A 19,632-nucleotide genomic window follows, 5' to 3' on the forward strand; every position below is an offset into this window, starting at 1 on the left:
CCCCCCCCCGCCAACTCTTGGGCTACTCTTTTACCAACGAATAGTCGGATTGAACGCCACATTATAACGCCTCCACGGCTGAAAGGGCGAGGATGTTTGGTGTGACAGGGATTAGAACCCGCGACCCGCAGATTGCGAGTCGAGCGCCCTAACCACCTGGCCATGCCGGGTCTAGAAAACTTGAACCCCCTTTTTTTTACAACCGAAACAAACACCAATATGAATATAAACGTTGCGCCAACTTTTTCTTTATTTATCGTACCACTCAATTTGCATCACTCCTATTCTATACGGGTTTTATCATTACTTGACTCTTTTATATATAACATCTTTATAAGGTTGACCTCTTTATATTACTTGGCTGTTTTTTATAGATGTGAAATAGTTTGATCAAATAAATATACACAACAAGCATTTAACATATGAACGAATAACGCAGGATTTTCCATTATTCAGCTACGCAGACTTCGAAAATAATATTAATTTTTTCTAACTCTTACTTAGATCAAAGTGCAGGCACACACAAATACTATCCAGAAATAACACATCATGTAGCCTGTTAACCGTTTATATACTAGCGGTGTGTTTATCGTGGGTTTTAGAACGATCGATAAGACTCTCACGTCGCGATTGGTCTAGAGAAATCTACAGCCAGTGGTTGTCAATATTTTAAGCATAACAAAGTGTAACCTGATTTCAATGAAAATGATTTACTTATGTTAAAGTGCATATGACGTTTTGTAAAAAACTGGTATGCGATGGAGAAAAATGGATATCGTTTTCGGATTCAGAGTACAGGAATTACTATAGAACATGAAAACATTTCAAGACAATTAAACCAACACAGGTCTATATTGTTTATAAAACTGTTTTGTGGGTCTAATACACATATTTCGTTACCTCTTCATTTCATATGAAAAAGTAAATCGATAAATGTGAAATTGTCATTGATTCTAATTATCATTCATGATATTGTAGAGTAATACGATGAAATATGTCGTACATATTAAAAACCTTCTGTTTAAGTTTTTGGCTGGAATTATGTCTGGGCCTTCTTCGTTCTCGTCTTCTGCGTGTTTTTGCAGTGGCACGTCTAATCTGAAAAGATATAAAATAATCTAATGTTATCTAAAATAAATTATTAAATATTAACAATCGATAATGAGATAAACCACGCATGAGAGACGTTGAAGAGATTATGATAATTTAAGGTAAGGTGAATATTCTATGCTAGCTTTTCAATGCTACTATAAGGTGGACACAGCTATATTAAATTAGTTGTTTGCATGTTTCATGTTACTTATTGCTTTTTGATAAAAAACTAAAACGGTAAATAAAATAGTATTTCAATATTCAAGCCTTGTGGACATGAATAATTTTATTCATACATACTTTCAATTTTTATATTGCCCCTGGCATGTTTCGAAAAAGTAAAAAAAAACTTACATAAACCAATTACTATACCTCGCACAGGTACATCTTCTAAAAAGAACATCATATTGACAATATTTGAAGCACCAAGCCTTATGATTATAAATATAACTTAGAAGAAAAAAACGTATTACCCGAAACTTATTGGAGGTTTTAATTCTTTAAATAATGAGTGTTAATAAAAGAGTTTTTACTGGGTTGTTTTAAGACATTCACAAAAGAAGATGAATAAAGAAAGTAAATTACTCACTTATTTTTGGTGTTGCTCTCTTGTTGAGCTGACATAGAAATGAAAGATTTTTAGTTATGAATATCGTGTTTTTATGGAGTTTATTATCGTGATGATAAGATTATGTAAACATTTTCCCAAAACATGTATAATATTACATTGTTCTCATGATGGTTTTTGGAAGATATTCATACATAAAACATGTTACTTTTTTCATACATAGACAAAGTTTGTTTGTAACATCATTTATACATTTGGTTATATCATTAACTGCATACATTGTAAATATATATGATTAACCAATTTAGTATGACCACTGAGCGCAAATAATAGAGAAAAACAAAACATAAATGGTACCATAGTATGAACTTTGAACCCAAGTCAGCACTAACGGTGAACGTCAGTAAAACTCGAAACTTCCAGCCATGTTTTAGGCAACTTGCTGTAGTAAATAGTTGGTGAGATCAGATGACGGGGAAAGTGAGTAGCCTGAACATGTCAGGGCATGATCCTACTGAAGTGTCATTGTTATGGGTACATTATTACTCAGTTAACAATGTGTGCAGAACAAAAAGGCAAGCTTAATGGAACGAAAAAAAAACGAGTTTTAGAAGAAACTACACAGTGCAAATGGGATGGAAAGACGAATTGAAGCGTGAACTATATCGTGAAACAGATTTTAAACAAAGTAGGCGTAGACTACATAGAGAAATTAGTTAGATGACGAAATGTGGCACGAAATTAAAAACTACAAAGTGAATATTAGGCTAGAAACACCTGAGATTAACTACAAAGTGAGAGTTGGATTAGTGAGTGGAAAAAGTGCACATGGGTGGAACTATAGAATTAAAGTGAGGTCAGTACATGAAATAAGACAAGTTAAAATACATGGTGAAAGTGAGGTCAGGGAGCAGAAATGAAGCAAGATGAGGTTAACTGTAAGGTGATCGTGAACACAGAGGATGGAAGTAATTAAAACAAAACGAAGTATAGGGTGATCGTGAGGTCAGAGGGCGAAAGTAATTAAGAAAAACGAGGATCAGAAGGCGAAATGAAATAAAATGATACGAAGCATAAGATGATCGTGTGGTGAGAGGACGGAATGAAATAAAACGATGGAATTATGTGAAGTGAAGTAACACGAAGCAAAGGATCGGGTAAAAGTAAGGTCAGAGGGCAGAGTGAAATAAGACGAAGAAAGTAACGTATACAGAAAATTCAAAAATATATTCTCAAACATTTTAAAACAGTATATATTTCATCTGATAATATTTTAGTTGTCGTTATATCATATTGTAAAAGTAATACCTTTTAAATCGCTTCTCTTTTTTACTTTGATCACGATTACTAATATTACAATGAAGAATACCAAGGCTACGGTCGCTGAGATGAATACTGTTAGTACTGGGTTAAAAACATATACTCCTCCCCTGTTCCCTGAAAAAAAAAAACCGTAAAAAACATGTGAATAGTTTAATAGTTATTCGAATGATACGGAAAAAGTTGAAATACGTAGAATATTCGGTAACTCGTTAGAAAACTTCAGCCGTAGCTCAGAAGAACGTTCACTCTAGATTTTCTACCTATGACCTTATCTTGTTAGGACACTTCAGACGTAGTTTCGAAAAAACGTTTTAATTAGGTTCTCTAACTTTGATCTGCTTACCTTGTCAGGACACTTGAGCTGTAATTTAGAAGAAAGTCTTAATTACATTATCTAACCTTATTAGTTCTGTTCAAATTGTTACGGTATTCTACTACTAAGCTGGGGGTTACTGGTTCGAATCCTGTCATCGAATATACTCGCTATTTCAGCCGTCGATGCGTTATAATGTGATGATTAATACCTATATTCGTTGGGAGAAGAGTAGCCCAAGAGTTAGCGTTGGGTGGTGTTGACTAGTTGCCTTTTCTCTTATTTATCACTTCAAAATTAGGAATGGATAACACACATAGCCTTCAAGTAGCTTTGCGTGAAATTCAACAAACAAATTTGATTCGTCAGAACATTTCCACTGTAGTTTAGAAAAACGTTTATATTAGACTTAATAACTTTATTAGATCTGCTTGTTTGTTAGAGCACTTCAGCAATAGAATAGAAAACTTCACTAGTATAAAGGCTTGGTTTGGTCTGATATTTCATTGGTGGTAGTGTCCAGGGTCACTGATGAGGAGTGGAATTCTCCGAAACTAATCTGGCTCACAGATATTGTTTGTTTTGAATTTATGCACAAAGCTACACAATGGGCTATCTGTGCTCTGCCCTCCACGGGTATCGAAACCCGGTTTCTGGCGTTGTAAGTCCGCAGACATACCGCTGTGCCACTGGGGGGGGGGCGCTCACAGACATACACCTTAATGAAAGAATAGACCATTCCAAGCTTTTACTTGTTGTTAAACAAAGTTTAAACAACTCTACTTATTCAAGAATAGGAAAACGTTTATATTAGACTTCATAACTTTATTAGATCTGTTTGTTTGTTAGTACACTTCAACAATAGATTAGCAAAACGTTTATACTAGACTTAATAACTTTATTAGATGTACTTGTTTTATTAGAACACTTCAGCTGTAGCTTAGAAGAACGTTATTATTCTCCAGCATTATTAGGCCTTACTTGTTAGTTTTTCTGCTTGTCGAACAGTGCTCGTTGAAATTCTCACCACTGAACTTCGACCACAACGGTTTACTGCATAAACCAACAAGATAAAGAAGGTTCCAGGAGTGAGCCCGTTTACGAGAAAGATCGGTACATGAGATGAAACTTTAGCATAAAGAGTCCCGCTTTCTTTAGTATAAACCTCCATGATGAATGTTTGTTCCAGTCCACCGTTAAAACCTTCAAGACACTCCACTAGTATCAATTCTTCCGTGCGATTAAACACAGTGCAGTTTTGAACAGGCTCAGGGGCCTCTGTAATAGAAATTGGAAAGTTGGCTAAAGAATATGTATTTGTTGCAAATCACATCCAGGCTCTTCCTTTATATTAGGAAAAGTAGCTCTTAACCTAAATCACAATACTTGAAATAACATAAACTGATAGTAAACAATAAATTTGGAAGCAATACATAATAAAAATGTAAACAAATTCCTAATTTGACCCAACACATTATTGTGCTTTTAACTTATAAAAAAATAAAACACAAGATTAGCTGCTATCAATACCTTGCTTATTTATCTTAAATATAAAAACAAATAAAATTTATGGACTACAGTGTTCTAGATAATGTAAAAATCTATCTCTTATGAAGCTGCAGCAGACAAACAGGAAAGTTATGGTTTTATATGAATATCTGTAACTAAAGAACTTCGGTTTACGAAAACGCGACAACATGATAACCAATACGAGGAAGATTTAACCCCCGTTATCTGTACAGCAGTATCTGATATTTAAAAATATATAATTAACAAAGGGGCATTTAGTGATAAACGTTTCAGATCTTTGCTCTTTATAGAGCCTTAAGTCACATTAGGCCTAATTTGAGAAGGCTTTCATCCTTTATCGAGACAATAAGCCTTATGTCTCGGTTTAAGCCTACTTTGTTCAGACCTTCTCCATTTTTAGAGTCTTAAGTTTACTGAGGCCTACTTTGTACTTGTGAACTGATGAATGTATACCAGTGACTAATCATTTCGAAAATGAGACTAGGAAATGTATAAGAACACATCAACTTCTACCTGCTGGTATGATTTTAAAAACGCAGGGTTCTCTTTGAACTCCAATACTGTTCTCCCCCCAGCACATAAGAGTTCCATAGTCTTCACTTGTCTGTATTCTGTAGGACGCAATGCTCTGAAACTCGCTGTGGATCTTATGAAGTATCGTGTTTGTCACTTTAGTAGAGCTGTTGAAGCGCCAAAAGAACTTAATATCTCTAGGGTCTGCGTCCAACTGACATTCTACATCGATACTTTCCTGGTTTAAAACTCCATAAACGGACTTTTGGAAAGGTTGACAAACTGGAGAGTCTGAGAAAAGAAACACATCGTTATTCATTATGCTATATGATAATTGAAATATCATTATTATCCAGTATATACTGCGCTACATTACACATCATCATCATCTTTTACTCAAGGTTTTACCTGGGACATCATCATACATTATCCAATATGCTACTTAAGATAGTTTTAGCATCTATTACCCAACGTTCTGTTTGCTATAATTTCATCCGTTATACTATGTGACACCTGAGACATCATCATCCATTATCCTTTATACTGACTGATATATCATCCATTGTAAAATGCACCACCAAAGACACCAACAACATCTATTAATCTACAATGGGCTATCTGATGAACTTTCATCATCTACATCCAATTATGATACCTGAGACATCTTTATCTATTATTTAATGTGCTGCTTGACACATCATTATCACCATACATTAACCAATGTGCTTCACCATTTTATATTACCATTATCCACTGTATAACATGGTATCTAACGTATCATCATCTGACATGTAAAGAAAATTAGAGACATAATTATTCATTGCGACATTATTGGAAACACAATAATTAGGTGCTGAAAAATATCAGATACGTGATTTCTTATTATGCAATCTTCAACTTAAAGAATAATAACTATTAAGATATTCCATTAAAAACTGCCGAAAGCTTAATAGTCCAACCAAAACATATTTTAACATTCAAATAATTGCTATAGGAAATGTTATCCGTAAACGAGTAAATAAAATTATGCTGAACAACATATCAAAAGTCTGGGAGAATCTAAGATGACAAAACCTCTTTTATTTGTGTTCAAATTTTGTAATTTAACTCTAGCGTAACTGGGTTCCATATCTAGAATTACCACCACACTGTAGACCAAGTGGGTAAAGTGTCGATAAACTGGGAAGCAAGTCCCGCTGCCCAAGTTGAGATAAACGTAATTTCAAATAATTTTACTATAAAACCTTCATAAAAAATGTAATTTAAAAAGTAAAACAGATATATTTTCAGGATTCTAATTACGTTAAGCAAATGCATTCTTTCTAAACCGGTCTCTAGATCTAGATGTTTAAAGTTTTGAACTTTAAGTATTCCAGTACAGAAATTACAAATGCTCTTCATATATTGTAAATTATGCGTAAAGGTTTTGCACCCGACATAAAACTATTGAAATACCTGCATACAATAGTAAACCTTTTTATCGTTACTATAGGTATGGCTAAGTTCTGCTTTGAAAAAATATATTAAACGCGATATTAGGTAGAATACAACTTCTACACACTTATTTTTAAACAGCGGGTTTCTAACACATTTACTGTTACATTTCTATCACAGAATGCATGATGTGCACTGAAAAAAGAGCTGTTTATCAAAAGCAACCAAAACAAACAACGATTCATTTTTCTCCACAACATAATGTTTCACGAGCTTTCAGACATTTCATGCAATGGAAGATGCAGACTTGCACCAAACAAAGAATCTAGGACGTGGATCATCAAACAAACTCAAAGTGTACTAAGTCATGACACCAGTGAATCAAACCGAGAACCTAAGACTTGAAACATCAAACAAACCCAAGATCTACTAGTCCATGACACTGGTGGATCTAACCGAGAATCTAGGACGTGAAACATTATACAAACTGAAGATGTACTAGGCCATGGACACTGGTGGAACAAACAGAGAATCTAGGTGTGTAACATAAAACAAACCTAACACGTGGATTAAACAAAGAACCTACGAACATCAAATAAACCGAAAATGTACTAGGCTATCAAACTGGTGGATCAAACCAAGAATCTGGGACGTGGAACATCAAATAAACCGAAAATGGACTAGACTATGACACTGGCGGATCAATCGGAAAATATAGGATGTAGAAAATCAAACAAACCCAAGATGTACTAGTCCATGACACGGGTGGATTAAACTGAGAATCTAAGACATAAATCACCATACAAGTCCAAGATCTATTAGGTAGGCCATGGCATTTGTGGATAAAATCGAGAATTTAAGACGTGAAACATCAAACAAACCAAAGATGTACTAGGTCATAACACTGGTGGATCAAACCGAGAATCTAAGATGTGTAAAATAAAACAAACACAAGATGCACTAAGCCATGACACTGGCGGATCAAACCAAGAATCTAGGACGTAGAACATCAAACAAAATAAAAGATATTTTTGGCAATGACAATGGTGGATCAAACAAAGAATTTAAGACGTGGAACATTTCACGAACAAATCAAGTCTCAAGGATGTGGAACTTCAAACAAACCCAAGATATATTAGGCCATGACACTGGTTGATAATACCGAGAATGTAGGATGTGAAACATTAAAAAACAGATGTACAAGATGATAACACTGGTGGAACAAACCAAAACTGAAGGACGTGGGACATAAAACAAACCAAGATATACTAGACAATAACACTAATGGATCAAACCGAGAATCTAGGATGTGGAACACCAAACAACCCCAAGATGTACTAGGCCATAACACTGGTGGATCAAACCGAGAATCTAAGATGTGAAAGATAAAACAAACACAAGATGTACTAAGCCATGACACTGCCGAATAAAACCGAGAATCTAACAAGTGAATTACCCAAGATGTGCTACCCATGACACTGGTGGATCAAACCGAGAATTTAAGACGTTCAACAAACAAACCCAAAATTTACTAGACCATGACAATAGTGGACAAAAACCAAGAATCTAAAATGTAGAACATTACCCAAACTCAGGATATACTAGGCCATGACACTGCTGGATCAAACTGAGAATCTATGATGTGAAACACGAAAGAAATAAAAAAATATCTGCTAGGCCATACTACTGGAGGTTCAAACCAAGAATCTAAGACGTTGAACATTTCACAATCCCACGATGTACTAGGCCATGACACTGGTGGTTCGAACCAAGAATATCGGACATGGAACATCAAACATACCCAAGATGTGCAAGGCCATGAGATTGGTGGATCAAACATAAAACAAACCCAAGATTTACTAGACCGTGTGACACTGGTAGATAAAACCGAGAATCTAGGACATGGAACAGCAAATAAACTTAAATTGTCCTAGATTATATCACTGATGGATCAAACGGAGAATATAGGACGTAGAACGTAAAACAAACCAAATTTGTACAGGTCCATAGCATGGTGGATCAAATCGAGAAATTAAGACGTGAAACATCAAACAAACCCAATATGTACTAGGCTATTACACTGATGGATCAAACCGTGAGTCTAAGACGTGAAACATAAAAAATAAAATCCAAGATGTACTAGGCCATGACACTGGTGGATCAAACCAAGTCTCTAGGACGTGAAAAATCAAACAAATCCAAGATGTACTAGGCCATGACACTGGTGGATCAAACCGAGAATCTAGGACATGGAACATCAAATAAGCTGAAGATGTACTAGGCCATGACATTGGTGGATTAAACCACGTTTCTAGAACGTGGAAGATCAAACAAACCCAAGATGTGATAGACCATGACACTGCTGGATCAAACCGAGAACTTAGGACGACGAACATAAAACAAATCGAAGATTTCTAGGCCACGACACTGGTGAACAAAGCTGAGAATCTAGGATGTGGAACATCAAACAATCACAAAATGTACTATGTAGGCCATGACACTGTTCAATCAGACCGAGAATCTAGGACGTGGAACATCAAACAAAACCAAGATGTACCAGGCCATGACACTGCTGGATCAAACCGAGAATCTATGACGTGAAACATCAAAGAAACCATGATTTACGAAGCCATGACATGGATGAAATTCGGTATCTAGGACGTGGAGAATAAAAATAAACTAAGATGTAGTAGGACATGACACTGGTGGAACAAACCGAGAATCTAGGACGTAGAACATCAAACAAACCGAAGATTTACACTTATGGATCAAATCGAGAATCTAGTACGTGGAACATCAAACATACCCAAGGTGTACTAGGCCATGACATTTCTAGCAGTATTCTCTTCACTCACGAATTTGGACGATGTGATGCAATTTCCAAACTATTGGTTTAGAAAAAATATGCCCGTTATGATACCAAGCTACCAAATTCTACCAAAGTTCTAGTCCTGATGAAATCACGAAAGCAAGGAAGCGACTGTTTTTCATGTTCTATGGTAGAAAGAAAGACGAAATGTTTAACATCTCGGGTATATCAAATATATGCACAACGATAGTTATGCTACATGGCTCATAGTCTACTGTCAAATGTAACAACATATGTCTCTGAACCAAGATTCAACCATTGATTCTCTTGATTAGGGATGGGAACTGCGACAAAAGATGTTCTTCTCAATATACACTAACAAAGCACCAGTCCACGAGGAGCTTCTTCCTTACATTTACTGCAACTGTAAGATGGACGACTCTTCTCCGAAATGTGCAGAAAGTAAGGTCTGGGCTGTTCGCCAGAACGTGTACATTACAGAGGTGTGAGTTGTGCCAACTCAGTAATTAGTTTGGTGACATTGAGGATGTTGAACAATCCCAAGCCTTACTATTTTTTCAAAGTACCATTGTTTTGATAGGTAGTGTCGTGATATAATTTTCTTAGTACTGTATCTCATATAAATATGTCACAAAAATAGTAGTTTGCTTAAAAAAAAACATTTTTGTTCTATTGGTAAAGCGTTAATTGAAATGTTTTGAGGTAAAATATTCTATATCTGTTTCATAAATATTAAACATTATATGATTGCTGTGACAGCATTCACATTGTTTTTAACGTTCGTTTATAAATAACAGTCTAAAGTGACTTTAGATACTGAGAGATACGTGTTCTCAGCCCCGATCGAGACTTAAAAAATTCTTCTTATATAATGGATAAGTTTTAACCCATCTTACGGATGCGAGATTAATTTTGAAATTTAGTTTATTATTCTAGTGTTTGTTGTACTTGTCGTTGCTGCTAACGCTTGTGTGACTGTTGCTAACGTTGTTGCTTTTGTTAATATTATTTTGAAATTATATGCAGAATTATATCAAATCTCAATGCAGGTGATGTAAATGCTTAGATATCAGGAGAGCTACTTTTTTTTTGAATTTAATATATAAGCGTGTTTAAAAAAGAAGTTTCTGTATAAATTGTTAGTCTTTTTTCAAATTTATTCATTTAACCATATTCATAAGTTTGTATTCAAGATAAACAATAGTTTACATGTTGCTATTTTTTTGTATTAATTCTATACTATATGTTTATATTATGTCATATTTGGAAATGTATATCTTGGAAAAGTAAGTTGGTTGATTGTTTTGGCGTTTATTGGCGCAAAACTAGGGTTAGGTTGTCTGCGCCGGAAAAGTAAGAGTAAAAATAAATATTCCCCGTATTAGATTTTCCTAAACGTTTTATATATACTGTTAATAAATGGTGTGAGCATATTAAATAGTAAAAATTAGCTTTAAAGCACTTAGTTGAAGGTTAAAGCTCTTTTATATATACTGGACTATACTACAAACCAATGTAGATTAAAGAATAACATACAGATAGAACTCAGAATAATCAAAATATATACGGACATGTAGAAAGAATGGGGCAGTAATAACTTACATACTGGCAGGTAGAGAATTCTTACAGTAAGTATTATAAATACTGACATGTAGAAAGACTGGAGCGGTAATTATTGTATATGTTGGTATGTAGATAGACTGGAACAGTAATTATTATCCATATTGGCAGGTAGAGAATTCTTACAGTAAGTATTATAAATACTGACATGTAGAAAGACTGGAGCAGTAATTATTGTATATGTTGGTATGTAGATAGACTGGAACAGTAATTATTATCCATATTGGCAGGTAGAGAATTCTTGCAGTAATTATTATAAATACTGACATGTAGAAAGACTGGAGCAGTAATTATTGTATATGTTGGTATGTAGATAGACTGGAACAATAATTATTATCCATATTGGCAGGTAGAGAATTATTGCAGCAATTATTATGAATACTGGCATATAAAAAGACTGAGACAGCAATTATTACATATACTGATATGTAGACAGACTGGGCCAATAATAATTTGCATACTTGCATGTTGAAATATTCTGACAGTAAATATTATAAATACTGGCAAGTATAAAGACTGGGGCGGTAATTATTACATATACTGGCATGTAGCCAGACTTATTACATATACTGGCATGTAGAAAGACTTATTATAAATACTAGTATGTAGAAAGACTGGCACAGTAATTACTACATATATTGGTATGTAGATAGACTGAGACAGTAATTATTATACATACTGGCAGATAGAGAATTCTTACAGTCATTATTATAAATACTAGTATGTAGAAAGACTGGGACAGTAATCACTACATATATTGGTATGTAGATAGACTGAGACAGTAATTATTATACATACTGGCAGATAGAGAATTCTTACAGTCATTATTATAAATACTAGTATGTAGAAAGACTGGGACAGTAATCACTACATATATTGGTATGTAGATAGACTGAGACAGTAATTATTATACATACTGGCAGATAGAGAATTCTTACAGTAATTACTACATATACTGATGTGTAGATAGACTGAGACTGTAATTATTATACATACTGGGAGATAGAGAATTCTTACAGTCATTATTATAAATACTAGTATGTAGAAAGACTGGGACAGTAATTATTACATATACTGATGTGTAGATAGGTAGTTGACTTACATTTTTAGAAAACATTCTACCGTTGCTAAATTTCCATTTAATCAAAGTTTGAGTTTGCCAGTGTTTCTTTCATTCTGACAACTTCTTCTCTATCAGAACTACGTATGATGGTAAAGCTGTTTTCGTCAACAGTTCCATCACATTCTTCATCCAACTGTCTGTAGATGTTTGAAGGATTACCAGAAGTAAGCTTTGGATGCTCCTTCTTATCTTATTCATATCGATAAACAACGTAGAATCGTTGTTTTTGATACTGATTTTAAGGTTATAAACTCCAAAAATGTTTGGTAGTTTGATTTCAAGATATTTTTGTGTTAGTTGTCATCACTTTATTGTCTTTACCCATAAACGTAATACTGACGTAAAATGACAGTTTCGGCACACCGAAACTTACTTTACGAGGTATGTAAACTTCATTTAAGAAACTTTTTAAAATATTATCAAGTAATGAACGACAAAAGCCGTTAGAACAAAACGTATTGTAACTTTTCCAATTTTTTTATAAAAATCATGATTATTACTGATTATTACTTATTACTCTACTGAGTATAATATTTATTAAACTACCCTTATATTTAAGAGGTATAAAATTGTAGCTTTGACTATACGATCCTGTATACATTATTTTATGATACGTTCCAATTTCCATATGATCTCCAGAGTTATTAATATTCAAATCTAGAAAGACAATTTTGAGTTATTTTCTTCTTCAAAGGTAAATTTAATACAATGATATTGATTATTCAGATATTGTAAGAAAAAATGGACTTGAAATTTAATTTAAAGAAAACGAAGATATCGTAAGCTGATAGGTTTAAAAGTCTTTGGACAGTTACTCAATCATTGATTTTCATGGCAACATAAAAAACAGGTTTGGTAGACTAGGTACTCATTCTGAGCACATAGCAACACAGTTTGTTTGAGTCATCTTCAGGTGAACTTCGCAGTAAATTTCAAAGTTAAAGCAATACAGTTGACTTGCGTTCTATTGCTGATGAGTATGAGTTTGAGTTTGAGTTTTTAATCGCCAGTGCTACTTTTATTCTGACATCTAGTTCGTATGTAGTTTAAACAACGAGAAATATGTCAGATTTTTCTGTGTATGATTGTATTCTATCTCAGAATTATGGTATCAAAACTAAATTTTTAAATAGGATATAATAAAATAAAAAAGAAAGAATTTAATCAGATACTGATGAGAAGATAAACTCCAAGGGTAATAACTATAGGCATTACGTGTTGATAGATTCTTAGAGTAAGCATTAGAGACACAAACGTTTAGATAAACTCTAAAAGAAATCACAAGAGACACTAGTTTGTTGATTTATTATGTGTGTAGTCACTAGAAACAACAGTGTGTTATATATTCTGCGTGTAGTCACTAGAAACAAAAGTGTGTTATATATTCTGCGTGTAGTCACTAGAAACAACAGTGTTATATATTCTGCGTATAGTCACTAGAAACAACAGTGTGTTATATATTCTGCGTGTAGTCACTAGAAACAACAGTGTGTTATATATTCTGCGTGTAGTCACTAAAAACAACAGTGTGTTATATATTCTGCGTATAGCCACTAGAAACAATAGTGTGATGTATATTACGCGTGTAGTCACTAGAAACAATAGTGTGTTATATATTCTGCGTGTATTCACTAGAAACAACAGTGTGATATATATAACGCGTGTAGTCACTAGAAACAATAGTGTGTTATATATTCTGCGTGTAGTCACTAGAAACAGCAGTGTGTTATATATTCTGAGTGTATCAACTAGAGACACTAAAGTGTTTATATATTCTGAGTGTATCCACTACAGACACTAAAGTGTTTATATAATTTGAGCATAATCACACGAAACACTAGCGTGTTGATAAAGGCTAAGAGTAATCACCGGAGACATTGGCGTGTTAATAGGTTCTGAGTGCAATTACTAGAGACAACGGACTGTAAACAGAATCTCAGAGTATTCATTAGAGGCACTGGAGTGATGATAAATTTTGACTGTACTTACCAGAGACACTGGGTGTGTAGATCGATAGACTTAAGCGTAAACACTAGAGACACTGACGTTTGAATAGATTCTAAGAGTAATTACTAGAGACACTAGTGTGTCTGTAGATTGTAAAAGTACTCACTAATTTTATAGTCAGTCTTTCACTTTAACTTAGTTCTGAAGACTTCCATCTGTAAGAGTAATTACTAAAGACACTAGTGTGTTTGTAGATTTTAAAATTACTCACTAATTTCATAGTCAGTCTTTCACTTTAACTTAGTTCTGAAGACTTTCATCTGTAAGTTGTTATAAGCTAGTTTATTCCAGGAGCTTATGAGTAGGCACAGTTTTGTGGCCCATGTGAAATCAGTTATCGAGCAGTAAAAAAGAAACTTTTCTATTGCTCAATATTTCTCTTTTTACAATTAATATTTTAAAATCAACAAATAATATAATACCAGAATAATGTGATGAATTAAAAGACCACAAAACATGTGAAAAAAGCGAAGTGTTCTTCAATAACGTTCTACAAGTAAAAGTCAATAATACTTAATTGTATTGTGAAAAAAAGCATTCTATATTTTGGTATTCTTTTAGATGTGTTATTTTAATAAATATATTTGAAATTATGAACATTTTTGTTTATTTTCTGTCTATGTGTTTACAAAAAAATAATAATTTATAAGAGAAAACAACGTACACTTAACCTTCAAAAACATGTCATCGCTGATACCCAAGCCTTCAACGTTTGCAGCTGAGCAGGAGAATCGGCCTCGCATTCTTCTACTGACATTCCTTAGAACCAACGTCTGACTACTGATCATGATTCCTAGCGAGGGGTCGTTGACTAATTGACGACCGTTGAAATGCCAGTTTATTTCATGCACCCAAGGATGAGCCTGAATGTCACATTCGAATGTTACGTCATCTCCTTCCTTTACCATTCCGTCTTCGGCACCGGAAACCACTCGTAAAGAGACGTTTGGCGTGTCTAATTATACCAAAACAGATTTTGAATATGCGAAAAGGAAGATAGAATTTCACAATAACCATTTTTCTTTAATTCACCTCTTTAACTAACAACAACGATTATGTGACAGACCTCTAACTTTCTCACTTGCTTTTGACATCTAATTCTTAAAGTTTAGTGATAAATTATAACTTTTCAAATGACAGATTAACTTTTGTAGAATTACCATCATTCACTAAGTTAATTTTTTCGGCTTATGCATAAAGAGGCCATTTTCCTAATTGCTTGCGCTTTTCTGCTTATTTTCTTTTTACTTTTCTACTTTGTTTTGGGTTGAGAAAGAAGTTGGAAAGACACATTCATATTTCATTTTGCAGACTCCTCAAAGTTATGAAACATTAGTCCACACACACACATAAACACTCTAGAAGAGAGTTTATGTGCTATTTTAAAGCATGTGGCTTTTTTTTTCCTTAAACAAGTATTTTTTCTCAGGATTAAAATAACAAAGTAGCCAGTATGGCAATTGAATAGGAAGAAAATATGCTAGAAGTTATAATTTATAAGTTAACGCTTACAAAGCTACATAGAATGTATTCAGTCCTTACCTGTGTGTCTGGAATGTTTAAAAAAATATTGTTCGATGTTTCTTATTTTAAAATTAATGATTAAAAACCAACTAAGAATAGAAAACCAGAAAAATATGGCAAACTAAAAAAACCACAAACTAAACATGTCACTCAGGCATATAACACCTGTTTGTGGCTCTGCAACTGAAACCTTACAGAAGGACTGTTACCCTTCTTACTTAATCATGTCCCTTCACACAGACTTAGCATTTACCATTTCCGTCAACAATTAAACGAAGACTCGCGAAGCTTGGATGCTACTTCTGTGAATGTATAACATTTATATCCCTTAATCCCTAACGAAGAAGGTATAAGTTATCTCATGAAGATGCTGAACGAGAACTCAATTAACCTTGTGCTTCTGAAAATTGCAACTGACTTGTTAAAGAAAAGACCTATACTCTATCTTCAGTAACGGTTACATAAGATTCAATGGAATACTTTTTTCAAATCCAAGGAGTTTCAACGGGAATAGAGTAAGTGTAGATTTTGCTATAATATTCATGCATTTCAAAGAAAACGAAGAACTTACAGATTGGAGAACTAAAACGAATAGAATAAGCCTCACAATTTGGTATCCTTTTATAGAACATGGAATTCACATTTAAAATTCACTAATAATCTTCCAAGAAGTTCTTAATACTGTTCACTTCTTCATATCATTTATTTTAAATATTCAACATCTGATAAACCGTTACCTTTTTAGAAACTACGTTTCAGTTTATAGAGGGTTGTATAACTGCAAAAGTATTTAGAAAATCAACTAATATTCTTTGTCTAAACCACAATTCACACTATACTCCAGTAGTAAAACGAAGTATCTTCTGCGGTTTCCTAAAACCTATAGAAAAAGTATGTAGTAATAAATTTGAATCACTGTAGAAAGAAGAAAATTAATGTATTTTACGAAGACGAATATCCAATCAAATATATTCAAAACCTAATACGAGAATTTGATTTTAAATACAAAGAAAAACAATAGTTCATATCATTACAAAGTGAAAATTAAAGAATAAATCCCATGGGTTGTGCCGTACAAAAGTAATAAATCCACTACTTTACTTTGGAATAAATAAAGAGGATCACACACTAAAACTATTGTGTTTCTTTTGCTTAGATTCTGAATGTCTCTTACATGTTCGAGAATTATTTCGTGTGTGGGCTATCAGTTTCTCTTATGTTTGTTTCAGAACATTCCTTATATTTACTAGATACATTATGTTTTTAATTTAATAATTCTTTTCTATACCATATTCAGGTGTTCTCTATTTGTTTGACATTCACTTGCTTTTGGTATGTTGTTTTTATTACAATAACTTTTAAAGGTTTAATAGCTATATTAACTGGAAAATACGATATGAAAAAAGCATGGAGTACCAGAAATGGAAAATCTATTAGTTAAAGTAAAAAATGTTGGGAAAGGGGTATAATTACTTAAACCGAAAATCAAAAATCAAATTCATTACAAAGGAAAACATTCTAGGTTAATTTAAACAAAGGTTGGACTTTATAAAAACACATAAAAAAGTTTCCCGTGTGTTTACATGACGTGATTTAATAGTATTGTGTTCTAAGTTTAACAGTGTATTATATAATAATATAACAGTACAACATTAACTACTAAAAGACAGTATATTGTGAATAGAATCCCTGCTACTCTTAACAACTCTATTGCGTTAAAGCGTAACAAGACTTTTTTGTACCTCAGAATCTGTAATGATAAGCTCCTAATGGAGCCGTACGAGAAATAACGACCAACAAAAAAGGAAGGGTTTTTATTTTGCTGGAGTTGCTGACGTAAGATAATAAAAGAGAATGTATTGGACGTTTAACAATTAGGTACTTAAACTGTTAGTTGCATTACATTTGTACTGTCATAATATTTTCATTGAACGATCAAACGTTAACAGTAAACACTTTCAATACGCTTATGCCATTTATCGCTAAATAAAGTTTAATAATTAATCACATTTAAAAGTTCATATACCATTTCGAAGATTTTTTAGTAGTCAACAAGATTTTGGTAGGATTCAGCATTGTACTTGAAGATGTGTTAATATACAACAATGACGAGTTAAGTAGATGAAGAAGGAATTGATATAAATTACAATATCAAAAAGGATCGGGGAACAAAGAAACAAATCTTAGAAACTACATTTTTGTCTTTTCAACACGTCCCTCAGGAGCCAATGAGTGTCTTTATACTACAGTTTGTTGAATATTATGCTTCTGCTATCACATTTTTATGTTTAGCTTTCAATTGAGATACGAACGATTTCACTGCAATTCGGTAGGGAAGGTCGAAGCATCACGATAGTCAGCAGTAGGACGAGTAGATAGGAACGCTTTGAAAGCAGCTGCAGGCATAATATTGTACTCGGCTTGCTGCACAATATCTACCAAGGTAGTGTTTCTAATCGGTTCCTGAATACCTGTGCGTGTAATTTGGAGACTTCCATGCTTCATGTGTTTGGTCGCTAAGCTCGTGATGCGCTGACGAATTTCAGTCACCTTACCACTTACCACCCCAACGCTAAAAGATGTGGGAAATGCCTTATTTTTAACCAATAAAAATGTCCAAAAAATTTCAGTTAAAATTGATAAAAACCGGATTGGGTAGTTTTTTTTCTTTCAAGAAAAATGTCCCCCACTGGCTCGTGAGGGGCCTGTTAAATGACTTTTAGAAGGATGACAGACTTACTCACACTGGATTTCCACATTCCAGCCTTTCTCAATAGCACTTCCAGGAATTCTGGGATTTTCAGCTCTGCATCCCAAGTATTTTCCGTTGTCTTCCACCGATGGCATATACGTTAACGTACTAATTGCGGTTTCACCTTCTGTCTTGACACTTTCAACAGAAGGCATTATCTGCTGCGATTCTTTCCACCATGTGATAGTTGCAGGAGGCCGAGATCCATGAGAAACGCATGTTAATTCAATTTTTTTATTTGCTGACATGGGACGTCGAGCTGGCGTAATATCAACTTCGAGTGGTTTTACTGAATTATACAAAATTCATTACAAAAATATGCCTTTGTACTTAACTACTTGTTGAATTATAGCTAATAAATTAAAATTTGGAACAACTAAAAAAATATGATATTAAACGACAGTTTTAAAATAAAAAAGAACAAAGAATACGATTTACTTATCCACCATAACTGTTAACATTGGTGAATCTGTATCTTTTAAAATATTCCATTCCAAGTCTCGGAACTTAAAATTACAAATTCAACACTTAATATAGCAAACAAATCTTCACTGTCAAATGACTACTTTCAATTTTTAGATAACAACTTTTCAGTTTTTGTCATTTATTGTTAAGTTACAATTGTTTATTACGTTACTACAATTTGTTGCTAAGATACAACTGTTCATTACTTTAATCCCATTTATTCTTAAGTTGCAACCATTCATTGTTAAGGGACAACCGTTATAAAAGTAAAGGTTGGATTTTAAGAAAATACTAAAACAGAGTACTTCTTAAATTGTAATAAATAATTAAAAACAACGTTTTGTGTTTACACAATAAAAACATATGTTTATAGAACTTTAAAAATATGTTCAATACAGGAATATTTAAATAACGAATTTTTATTAATTAAGTATATAGCTATTGATAAACGATTTGAATAAATAAGATAAAAGATATGATAGGGAATGCTATAGACAAAATAGAATTAACAGATAAAACGTGTATATACAAGATAGAT

At 33.4% G+C, this 19,632-nt stretch overlaps 1 protein-coding gene across 4 annotated transcripts in view; it reads right to left on the bottom strand.

Annotated features, from left to right (window-relative positions):
- Nucleotides 1-19,632, bottom strand: part of LOC106471054 (hemicentin-1-like) — a 180,579-nt gene that overhangs the window by 4,309 nt on the left and 156,638 nt on the right. For all 4 annotated transcript variants that reach the window (XM_022400539.1, XM_022400544.1, XM_022400535.1 and 1 more), the window contains exons 5-11: nucleotides 18,622-18,918; nucleotides 15,018-15,308; nucleotides 5,340-5,630; nucleotides 4,278-4,574; nucleotides 2,969-3,097; nucleotides 1,682-1,709; nucleotides 1,004-1,098 (exon numbers count right to left, since the gene is read on the bottom strand). In XM_022400539.1, the coding sequence (XP_022256247.1) occupies nucleotides 1,004-1,098; nucleotides 1,682-1,709; nucleotides 2,969-3,097; nucleotides 4,278-4,574; nucleotides 5,340-5,630; nucleotides 15,018-15,308; nucleotides 18,622-18,918 (1,428 nt within the window). The remainder of the gene's footprint in view (nucleotides 1-1,003; nucleotides 1,099-1,681; nucleotides 1,710-2,968; nucleotides 3,098-4,277; nucleotides 4,575-5,339; nucleotides 5,631-15,017; nucleotides 15,309-18,621; nucleotides 18,919-19,632) is intronic.

The sequence above is a fragment of the Limulus polyphemus genome, unplaced genomic scaffold, assembly GCF_000517525.1.
Source record: "Limulus polyphemus unplaced genomic scaffold, Limulus_polyphemus-2.1.2 Scaffold109, whole genome shotgun sequence".
Lineage (NCBI taxonomy): Eukaryota > Metazoa > Arthropoda > Merostomata > Xiphosura > Limulidae > Limulus > Limulus polyphemus.